Source organism: Nerophis lumbriciformis, linkage group LG24 (assembly GCF_033978685.3).
Source record: "Nerophis lumbriciformis linkage group LG24, RoL_Nlum_v2.1, whole genome shotgun sequence".
Classification (NCBI taxonomy): Eukaryota; Metazoa; Chordata; class Actinopteri; order Syngnathiformes; family Syngnathidae; genus Nerophis; species Nerophis lumbriciformis.
Genome location: NC_084571.2, coordinates 4,133,852 through 4,151,592, shown reverse-complemented (window position 1 = coordinate 4,151,592; position 17,741 = coordinate 4,133,852). Strand labels below are relative to the sequence as shown.

The window sequence follows — 17,741 nt, the reverse complement described above, 5'->3', positions numbered from 1 at the left end:
AACATTTCCCCCCAAATTCATGCCGCAAACTATTTTATTTGGTCGTCGTGGAGCGACACAATTCCTTTTTTTTTTTTTTTTAAGTGATTTTAGTTTCACGTTTAAGTCAATGTGGGTGTGCTTGTGATTATTCTCAGATTCAGTACAGTAATAAATGACATAATAAGTTACAGGTGTATTATGTATTCAAATGATTGTTATAGGTAGATGCTACTGATACACAAATATTGGTCATACATATGTATTTGTGTCTTTTTTTCACCTAAAAGTGCATTCGACTATTGCACAGGTGTCAAACTCAAAGGCCAAGGGCCTGATTTGGCCTGCCACAGCATTTTAAATGGCCCGCAAATTTTTTTTCCCAAGATGGCGCCGCTTTAGTGGCTGCTGTTGGCACGAGCTCTGTGCTCTTGTGTCATCCTTTTGTGTTTCCCTCTTGTTTTCATGTGTTATCACAGTGGTTCTCAAATGGGGGTACTTGAAGGTATGCCAAGGGGTACGTGAGATTTTTTTTTAAATATTCTAAAAATAGCAACAATTCAAAAATCCTTTATAAATATAAATAAAAACCTATCTTTTTTCCAAATAGTTCAAGAAAGACCACTACAAATGAGCAATATTTTGCACTGTTATACAATTTAATACATCAGAAACTGATGACATAGTGCTGTATTTTACTTCTTTATCTCTTTTTTTTCAACCAAAAATGCTTTGCTCTGATTAGGGGGTACTTGAATTAAAAAACATTTCACAGGGGGTACGTCACTGAAAAAAGGTTGAGAACCACTGTGTTATTATATATACAGGTAAAAGCCAGTAAATTAGAATATTTTGAAAAACTTGATTTATTTCAGTAATTGCATTCAAAAGGTGTAACTTGTACATTATATTTATTCATTGCACACAGACTGATGCATTCAAATGTTTATTTCATTTAATTTTGATGATTTGAAGTGGCAACAAATGAAAATCCAAAATTCCGTGTGTCACAAAATTAGAATATTACTTAAGGCTAATACAAAAAAGGGATTTTTAGAAATGTTGGCCAACTGAAAAGTATGAAAATGAAAAATATGAGCATGTACAATACTCAATATTTGGTTGGAGCTCCTTTTGCCTCAATTACTGCGTTAATGCGGCGTGGCATGGAGTCGATGAGTTTCTGGCACTGCTCAGGTGTTATGAGAGCCCAGGTTGCTCTGATAGTGGCCTTCAACTCTTCTGCGTTTTTGGGTCCGGCATTCTGCATCTTCCTTTTCACAATACCCCACAGATTTTCTATGGGGCTAAGGTCAGGGGAGTTGGCGGGCCAATTTAGAACAGAAATACCATGGTCCGTAAACCAGGCACGGGTAGATTTTGCGCTGTGTGCAGGCGCCAAGTCCTGTTGGAACTTGAAATCTCCATCTCCATAGAGCAGGTCAGCAGCAGGAAGCATGAAGTGCTCTAAAACTTGCTGGTAGACGGCTGCGTTGACCCTGGATCTCAGGAAACAGAGTGGACCGACACCAGCAGATGACATGGCACCCCAAACCATCACCCAACCATGCAAATTTTGCATTTCCTTTGGAAATCGAGGTCCCAGAGTCTGGAGGAAGACAGGAGAGGCACAGGATCCACGTTGCCTGAAGTCTAGTGTAAAGTTTCCACCATCAGTGATGGTTTGGGGTGCCATGTCATCTGCTGGTGTCGGTCCACTCTGTTTCCTGAGATCCAGGGTCAACGCAGCCGTCTACCAGCAAGTTTTAGAGCACTTCATGCTTCCTGCTGCTGACCTGCTCTATGGAGATGGAGATTTCAAGTTCCAACAGGACTTGGCGCCTGCACACAGCGCAAAATCTACCCGTGCCTGGTTTACGGACCATGGTATTTCTGTTCTAAATTGGCCCGCCAACTCCCCTGACCTTAGCCCCATAGAAAATCTGTGGGGTATTGTGAAAAGGAAGATGCAGAATGCCGGACCCAAAAACGCAGAAGAGTTGAAGGCCACTATCAGAGCAACCTGGGCTCTCATAACACCTGAGCAGTGCCAGAAACTCATCGACTCCATGCCACGCCGCATTAACGCAGTAATTGAGGCAAAAGGAGCTCCAACCAAGTATTGAGTATTGTACATGCTCATATTTTTCATTTTCATACTTTTCAGTTGGCCAACATTTCTAAAAATCCCTTTTTTGTATTAGCCTTAAGTAATATTCTAATTTTGTGACACACGGAATTTTGGATTTTCATTTGTTGCCACTTCAAATCATCAAAATTAAATGAAATAAACATTTGAATGCATCAGTCTGTGTGCAATGAATAAATATAATGTACAAGTTACACCTTTTGAATGCAATTACTGAAATAAATCAAGTTTTTCAAAATATTCTAATTTACTGGCTTTTACCTGTATATATTTTTTTGCCTTTTGGTTGAGGACCCTTTGGGACTGTGTGACAAGGGGTGGCACTTTCGTGACTTCTGGATCTGCCTCCCGGGAGCCTTTTGGCCATGGAGACCAGCTGCTGGGTCTCTGCCACACCAGAGTCCGTGTGGAGAGACTGGAGGAGATGCGGATGAAGAGACAGGACTGCGGAGCTAGCGCTGAGCGCCGGGACGGACAGGCTTCACAGTGTCTTGGCTGAATGAGCAGGTATCAGACACCTCGGTCTCCATAGACGTATCCTTGCTCATCCATGCGGACTGGACACTGGCCGAGTTAGTGGGCGGTCAAAGGTGGAGTCGGCTCTCTTGGTTGCTTTGTTGGGTCCGCTCCTGTCTCTGGCCATGCTCTCCCCACAAAAGCAGACGATGGCATGTAACACCGCAGAGGCCACCACAGTGTATATGTTTCTTTTACTTTTTATTCATAGCTCTATGTAGAAGTGGCTGGTTGCATCAGCTCTGCTCTTTTAATGTCTTTAATGTCCTTTGATGTTTCCCTCTTATGTAAGAGAGATGTGTGCTATGGCTATGAGTTGTTTTTTCCCTTGGCCTCAGTCTGGACCCCCTTTCCAGGGGCCTATGCTCAGACCGTTTTTTCTTTCTCCCCCCTCACCCCCAATTCTTTACCTGTATCTCACCTTTTTTGTAAGGGGCGCCGTAAGTTGGCAGACCCGTCAGTGATCCTGTTCTGTCTCCCTGTAATGTTTGTCTGATCTTGAATGGGATTGTGTTGAAAATGTTAATTTCCCCTCGGGGATTAATAAAGTATTTCTGATTCTGATTCTGAATGCCTGGAAATAATACACATACAGTAAAGGCCAAAAGTTTGGAACCACCTTCAATGTGTTTTCTTTATTTTCCTGACTATTTACATTGTAGATTGTCATTGAAGGCATCAAAACTATGAATGAACACATGTGGAGTTATGTGCTTAACAAAAAAAGGTGAAATAACTGAAAAACATGTTTTATATTCTAGTTACTTCAAAATAGCCACCATTTGCTCGGATTACTACTTTGCACACTCTTGGCATTCTCTCGATGAGCTTCAAGCACACATGTGAAGTGAAAACCATTTCAGGTGACTACCTCTTGAAGCTCATCGAGAGAATGCCAAGAGTGTGCGAAAAAGTAGTCAGAGCAAAGGGTGGCTATTTTGAAGACACTAGAATATAAAACATGTTTTCAGTTATTTCACCTTTTTTTGTTAAGTACATAACTCCACATGTGTTCATTCATAGTTTTGATGCCTTCAGTGACAATCTACAATGTAAATAGTCATGAAAAAAAAGAAAACGCATTGAATGAGAAGGTGTCCAAACTTTTGGCCTGTACTGTATTATTATTAAGTACTTAGTTTTTTTAGTCTATCTCCATTTCAACCAAAAAAGAAAGTACTACGTATATATGAATCGCATGCATCTTTTAAACTTCATTATGATCAAATAATGCAACAAAATTATATGAACATGCATCCATCCATCCATTTTCTACCGCTTGTCCCTTTTGGGGTCGCGGGGGGTGCTTGAGCCTATCTCAGCTGCATTCGGACGGAAGGCGGGGTACACCCTGGACAAGTCGCCACCTCATCACAGGGCCAATTCGTTTAAAAATTTTTAAAAAAAAAACTAAATATCTGCTTGACATAGGATTTCAAAGCAAGTTATTCATCAAACTGTACACTGTAAAAACGACAATAAAATTTGAGATTAAAAAAACTGGGGAAAAACTGTACTTACTGTAAAAAAAAAACAACTGTGGTTTTTATGTTTACAGTAATACACTCTAAAAACAACTGTAGATTTTACGGTAAAAAAACAAGTGCCTGCTATGTCGCCAGAATTGTATCGTACTTGTCACTTTTTCCATTTGCAGTGATATGTAACAAACAGTGAATTTTACAGTAAAATTCAGTTTGCTTTTTTTAATCGCAAAAGCTTGTTTTTTACAGCATATGTAAAAAACAATTATAATAATTGAACACTTAATTGTGCAACAGTATCATGAGGCAAATCCATATTTATTGATCAATCACTGTTGAAAACGAGTGTGACCCCCCCCTGTACAACTGCATGGTTTCTACTAGACTGTGTGTAAATGTAGCTGCAAACCAGGGGTAGGGAACATAAGGCTCCCGAGCCGGATCTGGCTCGGGAACCTATGGCTCCCGCGCCAGATCTAGCTCTTTTGATCAAATCAAATCAAATCAACTTTATTTATAGAGCACATTTAAAATTTACCACAGGGGTAGCCAAAGTGCTGTACAATGAGCAGGTTAAAAGATAAAACGAGTACCGAGCAAACACAACACAACACAAACAGAACACGATAAAAAATAAATAATTAAAATAGAATTAATAAAAACATAAAAACATAAAAACAGGATCACAGCAGGTGTATTATGGGGCGCCATTGCAGGATGGATATCACTCAGTGTTAAAAGCCATGGAATAAAAGTATGTTTTTAAGAGAGATTTAAAAACAGGAAGAGAGGAGGCTTGTCTAACACTCAGGGGTAGGTCGTTCCAGAGCTTGGGAGCAGCAACGGCGAAAGCTCTGTCACCTCTAAGCTTCAGCCTTGTGTCAGGGACCGTCAACAGCAGCTGATCGGCTGATCTTAAGGATCGGGTGGGGCAGTAAGACTGAAGGAGGTCGGAGAGATAGGTTGGCGCGAGGTTGTTTAGACATTTAAAAACAAATAAAAGGAGTTTAAAATGTATTCGGTAACGCACAGGGAGCCAGTGAAGGGACGCTAAAATAGGGGTGATGTGCTCACGTCTGCGGGTCTGTGTTAGCAGACGAGCAGCAGAGTTCTGCACGAGCTGCAGGCGGGCGAGGGAAGCCTGGCTAATGCCAACATACAGGGCATTACAATAATCAAGACGAGTCGAGATAAAAGCGTGGATTAATTTCTCAAGATCATGTCTTGATAGAAGCGGTTTCACTTTCGCTATTTGGCGTAATTGATAAAAGCTTTTTTGAACGACGCTGCTGATTTGTTTTTCGAATTTAAAATCTGAGTCAAACTTTACCCCCAGGTTTGTGACAGAGTCGCTGAGATACGGGGTCAGAGTGCCGAGGTCAACGTTGGGGGAGGGAGAGCGACTTGGACCGAACAACATAACTTCTGTTTTATCTTCATTTAGGCTCAGGAAGTTAGCTGAAAGCCAGACTTTGATGTCGTGCAGGCAGTCAATAAGACGTTGAACCGTGTTATTTTGTGCCATGGGAAAATAAATCTGCCAATCATCGGCATAAAAATGAAATGCAATACTGTACTTCCTAAAAATAGAACCAAGGGGGAGAAGGTAAAGCGCAAATAAAATTGGGGCAAGGATTGAGCCCTGGGGGACCCCATGTGGTAAAGGAGCTGTGGACGACATAAAACTGTCTACTTTTACACAGAAACTCCTGTCGGTTAGGTACGACCGGAACCAGTTGAGGGCGGCGCCCTTAATGCCCACACAGTTCTCAAGACGAGTGATTAAGGTGGCGTGGAACGCAGCAGACAGATCTAAAAGCACCAGGACAACATATTTACCAGAATCAGTGGACAGGAGGATATCGTTAAAAACTTTTAGAAGCGCTGACTCTGTGCTGTGGAGGGCTTTAAAACCGGACTGGAACAGCTCAGTGATACCATTATCCTCTAAGAAGGGCAACAACTGACTGTAGACAACCTTCTCTAATATTTTGGAAATGTATGGAAGATTAGAGATAGATAGATAGATAGATTGATGACTGCATCTGGCTCTCAGATAAATCTTAGCTGACATTACTTAACACGATAAGTAGTGAATAATTCCGTTGGTAATCACGGTGTTAAAAATAACGTTCAAAATATAAAACATTCTCATACATTTTCCGTTTTCTACCGCACCTGTTCAAGAAGCCGCATTAATGGTAAGAAGTATTTTATTTATTATTGGTTAGCTTCAGAATAACAATGTTATTAAAAAGAAGAAGAGACTTATTATACTCTAAAAATGTTGGTCTTACTTAAAAATGCAAGCATTTAGTTGTATTCAGTGTTAAAAATATTATATGGCTCTCACGGAAATACATTTTAAAATATTTGGCTTTCATGGCTCTCTCAGCCAAAAAGGTTCCCGACCCCTGCTGCAAAGGATCAATAGTTTGAGTGCCGGGGAGGATTTTGTACCAAATAAATTGTGGGACACATGTGTCCCTAGAAATACATTGTTAAAATTGTGAGTTTTGAGGAAATATTCAATGATTTGCAGAGTAGCATCAACAACAGTAATAAAGGATTTGATTTATACTGCACCATATATATTTCTGGAATGTGCTACTGAGTGGAGAGGAGACAAAATACAATTAAAATGTGATTAAAAACAAATAGTAAAAAGTATTCTCAAGTAACATTAATGAAAAAAAGTATTTTTACTAAAATGCCATTTAAAGTTTTTAACTTGTTTACAAACAGGTGTGGTCTGTGTAAAATAAATATTTCCGATATGTCATTTTCTCATTTTAAAGTATGTGATGAGCAAGCAAACCACACTAAAAGTTAGTATGAAGACGAAATACAATTATTTAATTTTAACACCCGCGACCCCGAAGGGAATAAGCGGTAGAAATGGATGGATGGACTATGAAAAGTACGTTATTTTGCGTGTGGCACTTTGTAGACGGTCCCGAGCACGTGTACTCGTGCATGTGTTGTTTGACGGTAAAAAGAAAAGACGATAAAATGTCAAATGTGAAATATAAATATAATATAATATATATAATTTTATATAATTATATTATATATTATATAATAATATAAATAAAGATGGAGACAGCAAACAGAGAATATGTCGGCTCAAAGTCCGCGCCTTCCTCACCTGTTCCGAGTCCCTCGAGGCTGTCGTCCGTGTGCTTGTCGAACACTCGAACCTCGACCAGCCGGTCCTCCTTCTCCAGCAGCAGCCTAAGCAGGTGTCGGCCCAGGAAGCCGCAGCCCCCGGTCACCAGGTAGACGAGTGCGGGCCTGGCTCGGCTCATGGCGGCTTTACGTGTCGACTCCGTTTGCGGACACTGCGCAGCGCTGCTGAATGCTGCTGCGTTTAAAGACCTCAGGCCAAACCAGTACTTCATTTTTTTTTTTTTTTTTTTTTTTTAAACCTTCTATTTTTTTGAACGCTGGTGACTCCGCAGCTGTAACCGACCGGTACACGCAAACACACAAAGATATTGTTTCACTGTTTAATGCATAAAAGACGTTCGGTGGCGTCACGCTTTATTTGCGTCTTTCGAAAACTCACTCCTGTTTGGAGATGACGTCATACTTGTAATGAATAGATGCCCTTGCGTTTATAGACTCACATGTGCTGGTTAAATATAGAACTAATGTATGGAGACTATACTTTTGGTATGGGTGCGTTTACGGACATGCCGACGTAAACTAAGCATATAAACTTCATGTGCAAAATAATTATTTAAAAGTTATCACAAACACTAATTTCTTCAGGTAATAAAAAGATAATGACAAATCCGACAGCATTGACAACAGCATATTGTAGAAGTACAATTCAAAGATGTACACAAAAAACATGGGCGAAATGGGAGCAAAAAGGTAGATAGTACTGCATATAAAAAATTACAGTTGGTACAAAATGCGGCTGCTAGACTTTTGACAAGAACAAGAAAGTTTGATCATATTACGCCTATACTGGCTCACCTGCACTGGCTTCCTGTGCACTTAAGATGTGACTTTAAGGTTTTACTACTTACGTATAAAATACTACACGGTCTAGCTCCAGCCTATCTTGTCGATTGCATTGTACCATATGTCCCGGCAAGAAATCTGCGTTCAAAGAACTCCGGCTTATTAGTGATTCCCAGAGCCCAAAAAAAGTCTGCGGGCTATAGAGCGTTTTCTATTCGGGCTCCAGTACTATGGAATGCCCTCCCGGTAACAATTAGAGATGCTACCTCAGTAGAAGCATTTAAGTCCCATCTTAAAACTCATTTGTATACTCTAGCCTTTAAATAGCCCCCCTGTTAGACCAGTTGATCTGCCGTTTCTTTTCTTTTCTCCTCTGCTCCCCTTTTCCTTGAGGGGGGGGGGGGCACAGGTCCGGTGGCCATGGATGAAGTGCTGGCTGTCCAGAGTCGGGACCCGGGGTGGACCGCTCGCCTGTGCATCGGCTGGGAACATCTCTACGCTGCTGACCCGTCTCCGCTCGGGATGGTGTCCTGCTGGCCCCACTATGGACTGGACTCTTACTATTATGTTGGATCCACTATGGACTGGACTCTCACAATATTATGTCAGACCCACTCGACATCCATTGCTTTCGATCTCCCCTAGAGGGGGGGGGGGGGGGGTTACCCACATATGCGGTCCTCTCCAAGGTTTCTCATAGTCATTCACATCGACGTCCCACTGGGGTGAGTTTTTCCTTGCCCGTATGTGGGCTTTGTACCGAGGATGTCGTTGTGGCTTGTGCAGCCCTTTGAGACACTTGTGATTTAGGGCTATATAAATAAAGATTGATTGATTGATTGATATACATATATATATATATATATATATATATATATACATATATATACATATATATATATATATACATACATACACAGGACTGTCTCAGAAAATTAGAATATTGTGATAAAGTCCTTTATTTTCTGTAATGCAATTAAAAAAACAAAAATGTCATACAAACCCCGTTTCTATGAGTTGGGAAATTGTGTTAGATGTAAATATAAACGGAATACAATGATTTGTAAATCCTTTTCAACCCATATTCAGTTGAATGCACTACAAAGACAAGATATTTGATGTTCAAACTCATAAACTTTATTTTTTTTTTGCAATTAATAATTAACTTAGAATTTCATGGCTGCAACACGTGCCAAAGTAGTTGGCAAAGGGCATGTTCACCACTGTGTTACATGGCCTTTCCTTTTAACAACACTCAGTAAACGTTTGGGAATTGAGGAGACGCATTTTTTAAGCTTCTCAGGTGGAATTCTTTCCCATTCTTGCTTGATGTACAGCTTAAGTTGTTCAACAGTCCGGGTGTCTCCGTTGTGGTATTTTAGGCTTCATAATGCGCCACACATTTTCAATGGGAGACAGGTCTGGACTACAGGCAGGCCAGTCTAGTACCTGCACTCTTTTACTATGAAGCCACGTTGATGTAACACGTGGCTTGGCATTGTTTTGCTGAAATAAGCAGGGGCGTCTATGGCAACATTGCTTGGATGGCAACATATGTTGCTCCAAAACCTGTATGTACCTTTCAGCATTAATGGCGCCTTCACAGATGTGTAAGTTGCCCATGTTTTCGGCACGAATACACCCCCATACCATCACAGATGCTGGCTTTTCAACTTTGCGCCCATAACAATCCGGATGGTTTCTTTTCTCTTTGGTCCGGAGGACACGACATCCACAGTTTCCAAAAACAATTTGAAATGTGGACTCGTCAGACCACAGAACTCTTTTCCACTTTGTATCAGTCCATCTTAGATGAGCTCAGGCCCAGCGAAGCCGACGGCGTTTCTGGGTGTTGTTGATAAACGGTTTTCGCATTGCATAGGAGAGTTTTAACTTGCACTTACAGATGTAGCGACCAACTGTAGTTACTGACAGTGGGTTTCTGAAGTGTTCCTGAGCCCATGTGGTGATATCCTTTACACACTGATGTCGCTTGTTGATGCAGTACAGCCTGAGGGATCGAAGGTCACGGGCTTAGCTGCTTACGTGCAGTGATTTCTCCAGATTCTCTGAACCCTTTGATGATATTACGGACCGTAGATGGTGAAATCCCTAAATTCCTTGCAATAGCTGGTTGAGAAAGGTTTTTCTTAAACTGTTCAACAATTTGCTCACGAATTTGTTGACAAAGTGGGGACCCTCGCCCCATCCTTGTTTGTGAATGACTGAGCATTTCATGGAATCTACTTTTATACCCAATCATGGCACCCACCTGTTCCCAATGTGCCTGTTCACCTGTGGGATGTTCCAAATAAGTGTTTGATGAGCATTCCTCAACTTTATCAGTATTTATTGCCACCTTTCCCAATTTCTTTGTCACGTGTTGCTGGCATCAAATTCTAAAGTTAATGATTATTTGAAAAAAAAAAAAAGTTTATCAGTTTGAACATCAAATATGTTGTCTTTGTAGCATATTCAACTAAATATGGGTTGAAAATGATTTGCAAATCATTGTATTCCGTTTATATTTACATCTAACACCATTTCCCAACTCATATGGAAACGGGGTTCGTATATATATATATATATATATAATATATATATATATAAATACATTTATGTATATATATTATCTATATATATTTTGTATGCATGTATGTGTTTATATATGGATATATGTATCTATATAAATACAATATAAACAATATATAAATATTTCAAATATTGATTTTATATAAATATAAATATACATATATAAGTAAGGATATAAGAGGAAAGTGACGCGGGTGCCTCCGTCATACCTTGCTTCAAGTTCTTTCTTGAATTCAGCCTTGTTTCTCATTTTCTTTATCAAAGTGCTGGCACTCGCTAATTTCTGAGGCCTCATGGTGGAATATTTTGCAGTAAAAAGTACACAGACCTAGTCTCCAACGCGGTGACTTTGTTTCGACACTCCATTCCACGAGTTGATATGCATTCCAGTCAACTCTTTTAAAACATACTCTTCATATTTATGGCCTAAAATTAAGCATTTTCAAGCATAAAAATTGCCAAATGAAGTAAGATGATCAACACTTCTGTAGTATTGGCCACTAGATGAGACCACTGCTCAGTATCAAAGGCACTGATTGGCTAAGCCTCAGACAGCATTACTATATTGGACTGAACAAGTGTAAAGGGTGATTATGAGGGTGTTATTTTATTTATTTATTTATTTAAAATTTTAAGGCACTTATAATGTTAAGAAAGACATATACAATATGTTTTTTAATGCTCTAACTATGAAAATTTAACATTACAAATCCCATAAAGGTCAGGCCCGGAACCAATTACCTATGATAAATAAAGGTTTACTGTAGTTCGCACTGTGCAATGTTTGGCCGTACGATAACGTAGACAATATACACTGCAATGTTTTGGCAAAAAGTTGCAATGAAAGCTGAATCATAGAAAAAGAAAACTGGTGATGGTACAAAGGTGTACCGTACACTATGTATGTATAAAAAATAATGTCATATTTATTACTTGTGTGCAAAGACTTTAGTGGCCAATTATCTACACACGTCACATATATCATGTTTATATATAATATGCATTTAACATTAGTGATGGATGTGATCAATTAAAGCGAGGTTTTCGAAGTGTGAGCGAGTGGCCATTTTCGGCAAGTTCTAAAAAAACTAAAAAAAAATACATCACGTGACAACTTTTGAGGAAGGCCACAGTTGTAGCAGAAGCTGTCAGGTACGGAAATAAACACAGGTCTGGCTATAAGAATAAAAAATAAAAATAAAAATAAAAATAAAAAAGGTTTTTAAAAAAAAGGGCAAACAGGTGAAATGTAACGAGAAAAAGTTGCAATATCGACTCTAATAACACAAAGCTGCCATGTAGGCTGTGTTTTTTTAAAGCTGTTATTGCTCAAGAATAATAATGAATAAAAATCAATGGTAGAAATTATTGAGCTATTCAAGGCTCCGATTACCGGTACTTCTCATCAAATATTCCACTTTGACATTTTTTTGTGGGAAAATGTTGCATAGTTTTTGTGTTTGCCATGTAAAAAACAAATATTTGACAAAAAAGAGAATAAAACACACAGGAAAAAAAAAAATATATAAAAAATTTAAACTTATCGACGGATAGATATGAAGTAGAGATGCGCGGTTTGCGGACACAACCGCGGAGTCCGCGGATTATCCGCGGATTATCCGCGGATCGGGAGGATGACATTTAAAAAAATAAGATTTTATCCGCTCGCGGGTCGGGTCGGGCGGATTAATTAGATTTTTTTTTTTTTTTTTTTTTTTTGCGGGTGGCAGTTAAACCAATTGGGAAATATATATACATAGTTAAATGTTGTTACCCACATACGAAAAACGAGCAGGCACCTGCAGCATATGCCACAACAGAAAAAAAAAAGAAAAAAGAGATGGACACTTTTACGGAGCGGAAGGACGCCTCGCCGGGGTCCGGGACCGAGGCTCCTTCCCCCGAGAGGGCCCCACCGGGAGCCGTAGCTGAGGCGATCCGCGAGAAGGGCCCGACGCACGTCCAGGGTCACTACCGCGCCCACCGCACCGACACCCCGCCTCGTCCGCTTTCGCCGCGGCCGGCGTCACGCGCAGCAGGTAAGCAGCTTAAGCTAATCTGTTTGGGCGACGAAAAACGTTGAAAGTTTTCCACTTGTATCGCTAGCAACGGCATTAGACTTGTGTTTTTTTGTCCCAACGTGGTCTTTTACATCGCTAATTCCTCCGTGTCCGATCGAAAAATCTTGTCTGCACAAGGTGCAATTCGCGTAGTTTTCACCCTTTTTTTTTTTTTAAAATTAATATTAGATATATAACAACGGGCGGATGGCGGGCGGATGCAGTTCTGATCAAACGTTACATCGGGTGGATGGCAGATGGTTGACGACTTTCTGCCGCGGTTGCGGATGAAATAAATTGCCTATCCGCGCATCTCTAATATGAAGTTAATCTAGAGATTTAAGCGTTGACAGTATTAAATATATATATATATATATATATATATATATATATATATGTCTTAATAAGGTTATCCAAAAAATAGTGCTCGATACCGTAGTCATCAGGAGAAAATCTCCTGATGATTGAGGAAACCCCTCATGAAACAGGCCTGTAGAGATGAAGTAGTCTTGTGATTTTTTCCCACACATACATATATATACATATATATATATATTTACTTACTATTTATTTACTTCACATGAAATATTTCACTGTGAAATTTTTTGGGGGATAATATTTAATATTTTGGGTTTTTGCCATAATAAACAGGGTTCTATTTGACCAAAATGGCATAAAACATATCTCTTTTTTTTTTAACCTTAAATCGACATCTAGGCCTGAAGTTGAGCTAGAGATTCAAGCGTTGAATAATGAACAAAATAAACAATATGACATGACTTATTTTTAACATTTTTATGACCAAACTTGAGAGGAGCCTGAAAGGTTAAAAAAATCTATATATTGTATTGGTTTTGAAAATGAAAAATATCAAAATGGACCCCGCTTGCTTTCATTTTTCACTGTGAGGCCCTCAGTGCAAAAAGTTTGGACCCGCTTGTGGAAAAGCAGCAGGTTGCATAAATTACTTTTGCAAGAGAGGACCTTGAGTGCAAAAACACCATGATGTGTTCTGAATACTTATTCATGGTTTTATGGCTGACAAATGTCAACTTGACTCGCTTTGGGTGAAAAGGACCCTTGACATGATCTCAAACTATTTCCTCGTGTTCTTACGTTTGTGCATTTGGACCGCCGTTCGGGTTCACATCACGCCGCAGGTCAAAGTTCAGTCATGGCGCAATGCCGCTTTGCAAACACTACAGTGAGTTCACACTGTGGGTAAAAAAAAAAAAAGAGAAAAGGGACACTTAGACAGAAAAAGTGTGGCAAAGTAACAATGGTGGCGTGACTTACCTGTCTGCTGCACATGGCAAAACATCCTCTTGAGCTGCTGGTGCGTCATGTGACGTCAGCAGGAAACACAAGCCACTTCCTGCCGGTTTCTTAGGCACAAAGACAAGAGCTTTTGACTTTATTTAAAAAATATTTTAATGCACCATTAATAAAGGATCCAAGGCATTAATACAAGAGAAATAATATTAAGGAGGAAGAATAAAAAAAAAAAAAGGATGGAAGTTTTATGTACATGTGTCCTCGTGAAGAGGGAAAGGAAGGAATTTATTTACAGCTTGGAATCAAGTGTGTTTCTACGAGAAACAAACACTTTCGGACATTATTTACATCACGTCATCCTGTCAGGTAAAAAAAAGACGCTCGCGGTCACTTTTGTCGCTGACAAGAAACAACATTTTCCTGTTGGGGAGACAAAAGCAGATATCTTTTGCTACTGAAGAGTCAAACTTTGGACCAGCAAACCTGTCATGTTTGCCTTCTGGTCTACGCTGGAAATGAACTAGGAAAAAAATAACCTCTTTTATAACTTTTTTTTTTTTTTTTTTTTTTTTTTTAAAGGAGACACGACCAACTGCAAAATAACAAAAATGTGCCTCTTAAAAACATTTGTGCAAACACTGTGACGACAACCTGCAGCAGTTGGGGAGAAAAAAAATAAGGTGTACTGGTAAAGCTCAATAAATGAGAATATGTAAAGTTTTTTTTTCAGGAGTTCAAATCAGGCTGTATGTTGGCTGCACAATCACGTGGTCGACGGTTTGAATTTCCGTTTGTGCATCTCTGTGTGGACTTGGCATGTTCTCCATGTTTCTCCGGGTAATTCCGCTTTCTCCCACATCCCAACAACATGCATCTTTTGTCAACATAACATACATACATACACATAACATGTATGTTATGTTCATAATTGTTAGTCTTGTGAACATAACATACATACACATAACATGTTACAATGTTCACAACATGTATGTTATGTTCACAATTATTAGTCTTGTGAACACAACATACATTATCTTAATGTAATGTATGTATATGTTCACAATTCGTTTTGTAAACCAAACATACATACATACACAACATGTATGTTATGTTCACAACAACATGTATGTTATGTTCACAATTATTAGTCTTGTTAACATAACATACATACATACATACACACACATAACATGTATGTTATGTTCACAATTATTAGTCTTGTTAACATAACATACATACATACATACATACATACATACATACACATAACATGTATGTTATGTTCACAATTATTAGTCTTGGTAACATAACATACATACATACATACACATAACATGTATGTTATGTTCACAACAACATGTATGTTATGTTCATAATTATTAGTCTTGTTAACATAACATACATACATACACACACATAACATGTATGTTATGTTCACAATTATTAGTCTTGTTAACATAACATACATACATACATACACATAACATGTATGTTATGTTCACAATTATTAGTCTTGGTAACATAACATACATACACACACAACATGTATGTTATGTTCCCAACAACATGTATGTTATGTGCATAATTATTAGTCTTGTTAACATAACATACATACATACACACACATAACATGTATGTTATGTTCACAACAAAATGTACGTTATGTTCACAATTATTAGTCTTGTGAACATAACATACATAATCTTAATGTATGTATATGTTCACAATTATTTGTTTTGTTAAAAAAACATACATTATTTTAATGTATTGTATGTATGTTATGTTTGCAATTATTAAGTCTTGTCAATGTAACATGCAGGTTAACAAAAAACATGCATGTGATAACAAAAATATACTAAATTGCTGAGTGCTTTTTTGTACTTTGTTATAACGTTTGATAAGTTACCATGTTCTATTTTTACATGTTATGTGTTTTTATTTTGTTGCTCGAAGTAATTAAACATATTACATGTTATTACATGTTTATTCAAGTTTTTGTTTGTTAGGTGTTTGATGAGTTATGTTCTATAATCATGTGTTCTTGTGTTAAGTGTTGTATTCTTCAGAGTTATTACAGCTGGTAAGTTAAGTTTGATTAGTACATGTTATCATAGTATTACATGTTTTTGTTTTATTGTTGTCATTACGATTAATGTTATGTTCTAATACTTGTTACTATAATGGTAATACATGTTTATAAGTGTTTTTGTTCCGCTAGGTTTTATTACGTTTGATTAGTACGTGTTTTCGTGTCATGTTCTAATATAACGCGTTATTAAATGTTTATTACGTGTTTTTGTTTGTTAGGTGTTATTTTATGTTCGCTAAGTTATGTTATTACGTGTTTTTGTTTGTTGTCAGGGTTATGATTTCATTAGATGAATTATTATGTCATTATGTGTTTTTGTCTCACTGCTCGGTGTTATTTTTACGTTTAACGAGTCATTTGGTTCGGTTAAAAATGAGCCCTGTGATTGGTTGGCGACCAGTCCAGGGTGTGCCCCGCTTCTCAGCCCAAGGCAGCTGGGATAGATTCAAGCTCACCCGTGGCCGCAATGAGGACGGGTGGTATGAAAAAAAAAAAATGGATGGAGGGATGGCTCATTTCCAAAAGTGAAACTGGTATATTCTCTAAAATGGATTTCTTAATTATTTTGATAATACAGCAAATTAAAAAAAATAAAACCCAAATTTTCTGTCTCATAAAACATGAAAATATAGCAAAACCACTGCTTTGCACACTTATCAGCAAATTAACTGTAAAAACTTCCATCCACCCATTTCTTTTACACCACTTGTCCTCATTACGGTTACAGGTGAGCTGGAGCCTACCCCAAGAACATTTCAGGCCACACCCCAGACCAGACGGCAGCCAATCACAAGACACAAATAAATCCCGTTCACACCTATAGAATATTTAGTCAGTATTTAAGTGGTTCTCAATTTTTTTCTGTAACGCCCAAAGGAGACAGACTTGTATTACTATTTGAGAAGCACTGAATTAAAGGGGTTGTTTGGAACTTGCTCACAGTTGACATTTTCTAGGGGATAGAATTTATTTCACGCCCCCCCTAAAGTGAATGTTTTTGTTTCTATCTGTATGTGTCCAAATAGCTATTGACTAACACTAAAGGTGCTATTACACTATTGCCTCTCACGCCCCCTTTGCAGGGGGGCCTGACCCACTATTATAGAAGCACTGAATTAGGGGCTGTTTTGAACCGAGTTACATTTTTCGAGACACAAGAATGTTCACGCCCCCCCCCGCATCCCCCCCTTAAGTTAATGCTTTGTTTTTTTATCTGTATGTATCAAAAATATTTATTTATTAACAATAAAGATGCTATTATGTCATTGCCTCTCATGCCCCCTTTCCCTCAACACCTCACGCAGGGGGGGCGCCCCAATATTTAAGAAGCACTACATTAAAGAGGCTAATTGGAACTTGCTCAGTTAAATTTTATAGGGGACATCATTTTTGTCATGCTCCCCTAAAGTGAATGTTTATTGTTTGCTATTACACCAATGCCTCTCACGCCCCCTTTGCTCCAACACCTCACGCAGGGGGGCCTGGCCCACTATTCAAGAAGCACTGCATTAGGGGCAGTTTGGCACTTAGTTACATTTTGCTAGGAGACAAAAAAATGTCCACGCCCCCCCAAAGTTAATGTTTATGTTCATGTTTCAAAATAGTTATTGTTTAACACTAAAGAT

At 38.7% G+C, this 17,741-nt stretch overlaps 1 protein-coding gene across 1 annotated transcript in view; it reads right to left on the bottom strand.

The window, feature by feature from the left end:
- The window catches only part of hsd3b7 (hydroxy-delta-5-steroid dehydrogenase, 3 beta- and steroid delta-isomerase), a 43,362-nt gene extending 35,417 nt beyond the window's left edge, over positions 1-7,945 (bottom strand). The window contains exon 1 of the mRNA XM_061981350.1: positions 7,277-7,945. Coding sequence (XP_061837334.1) covers positions 7,277-7,529 — 253 coding nt within the window. The 5' untranslated portion in view covers positions 7,530-7,945. The remainder of the gene's footprint in view (positions 1-7,276) is intronic.
- Between the last annotated feature and the right edge of the window lie 9,796 nt (positions 7,946-17,741).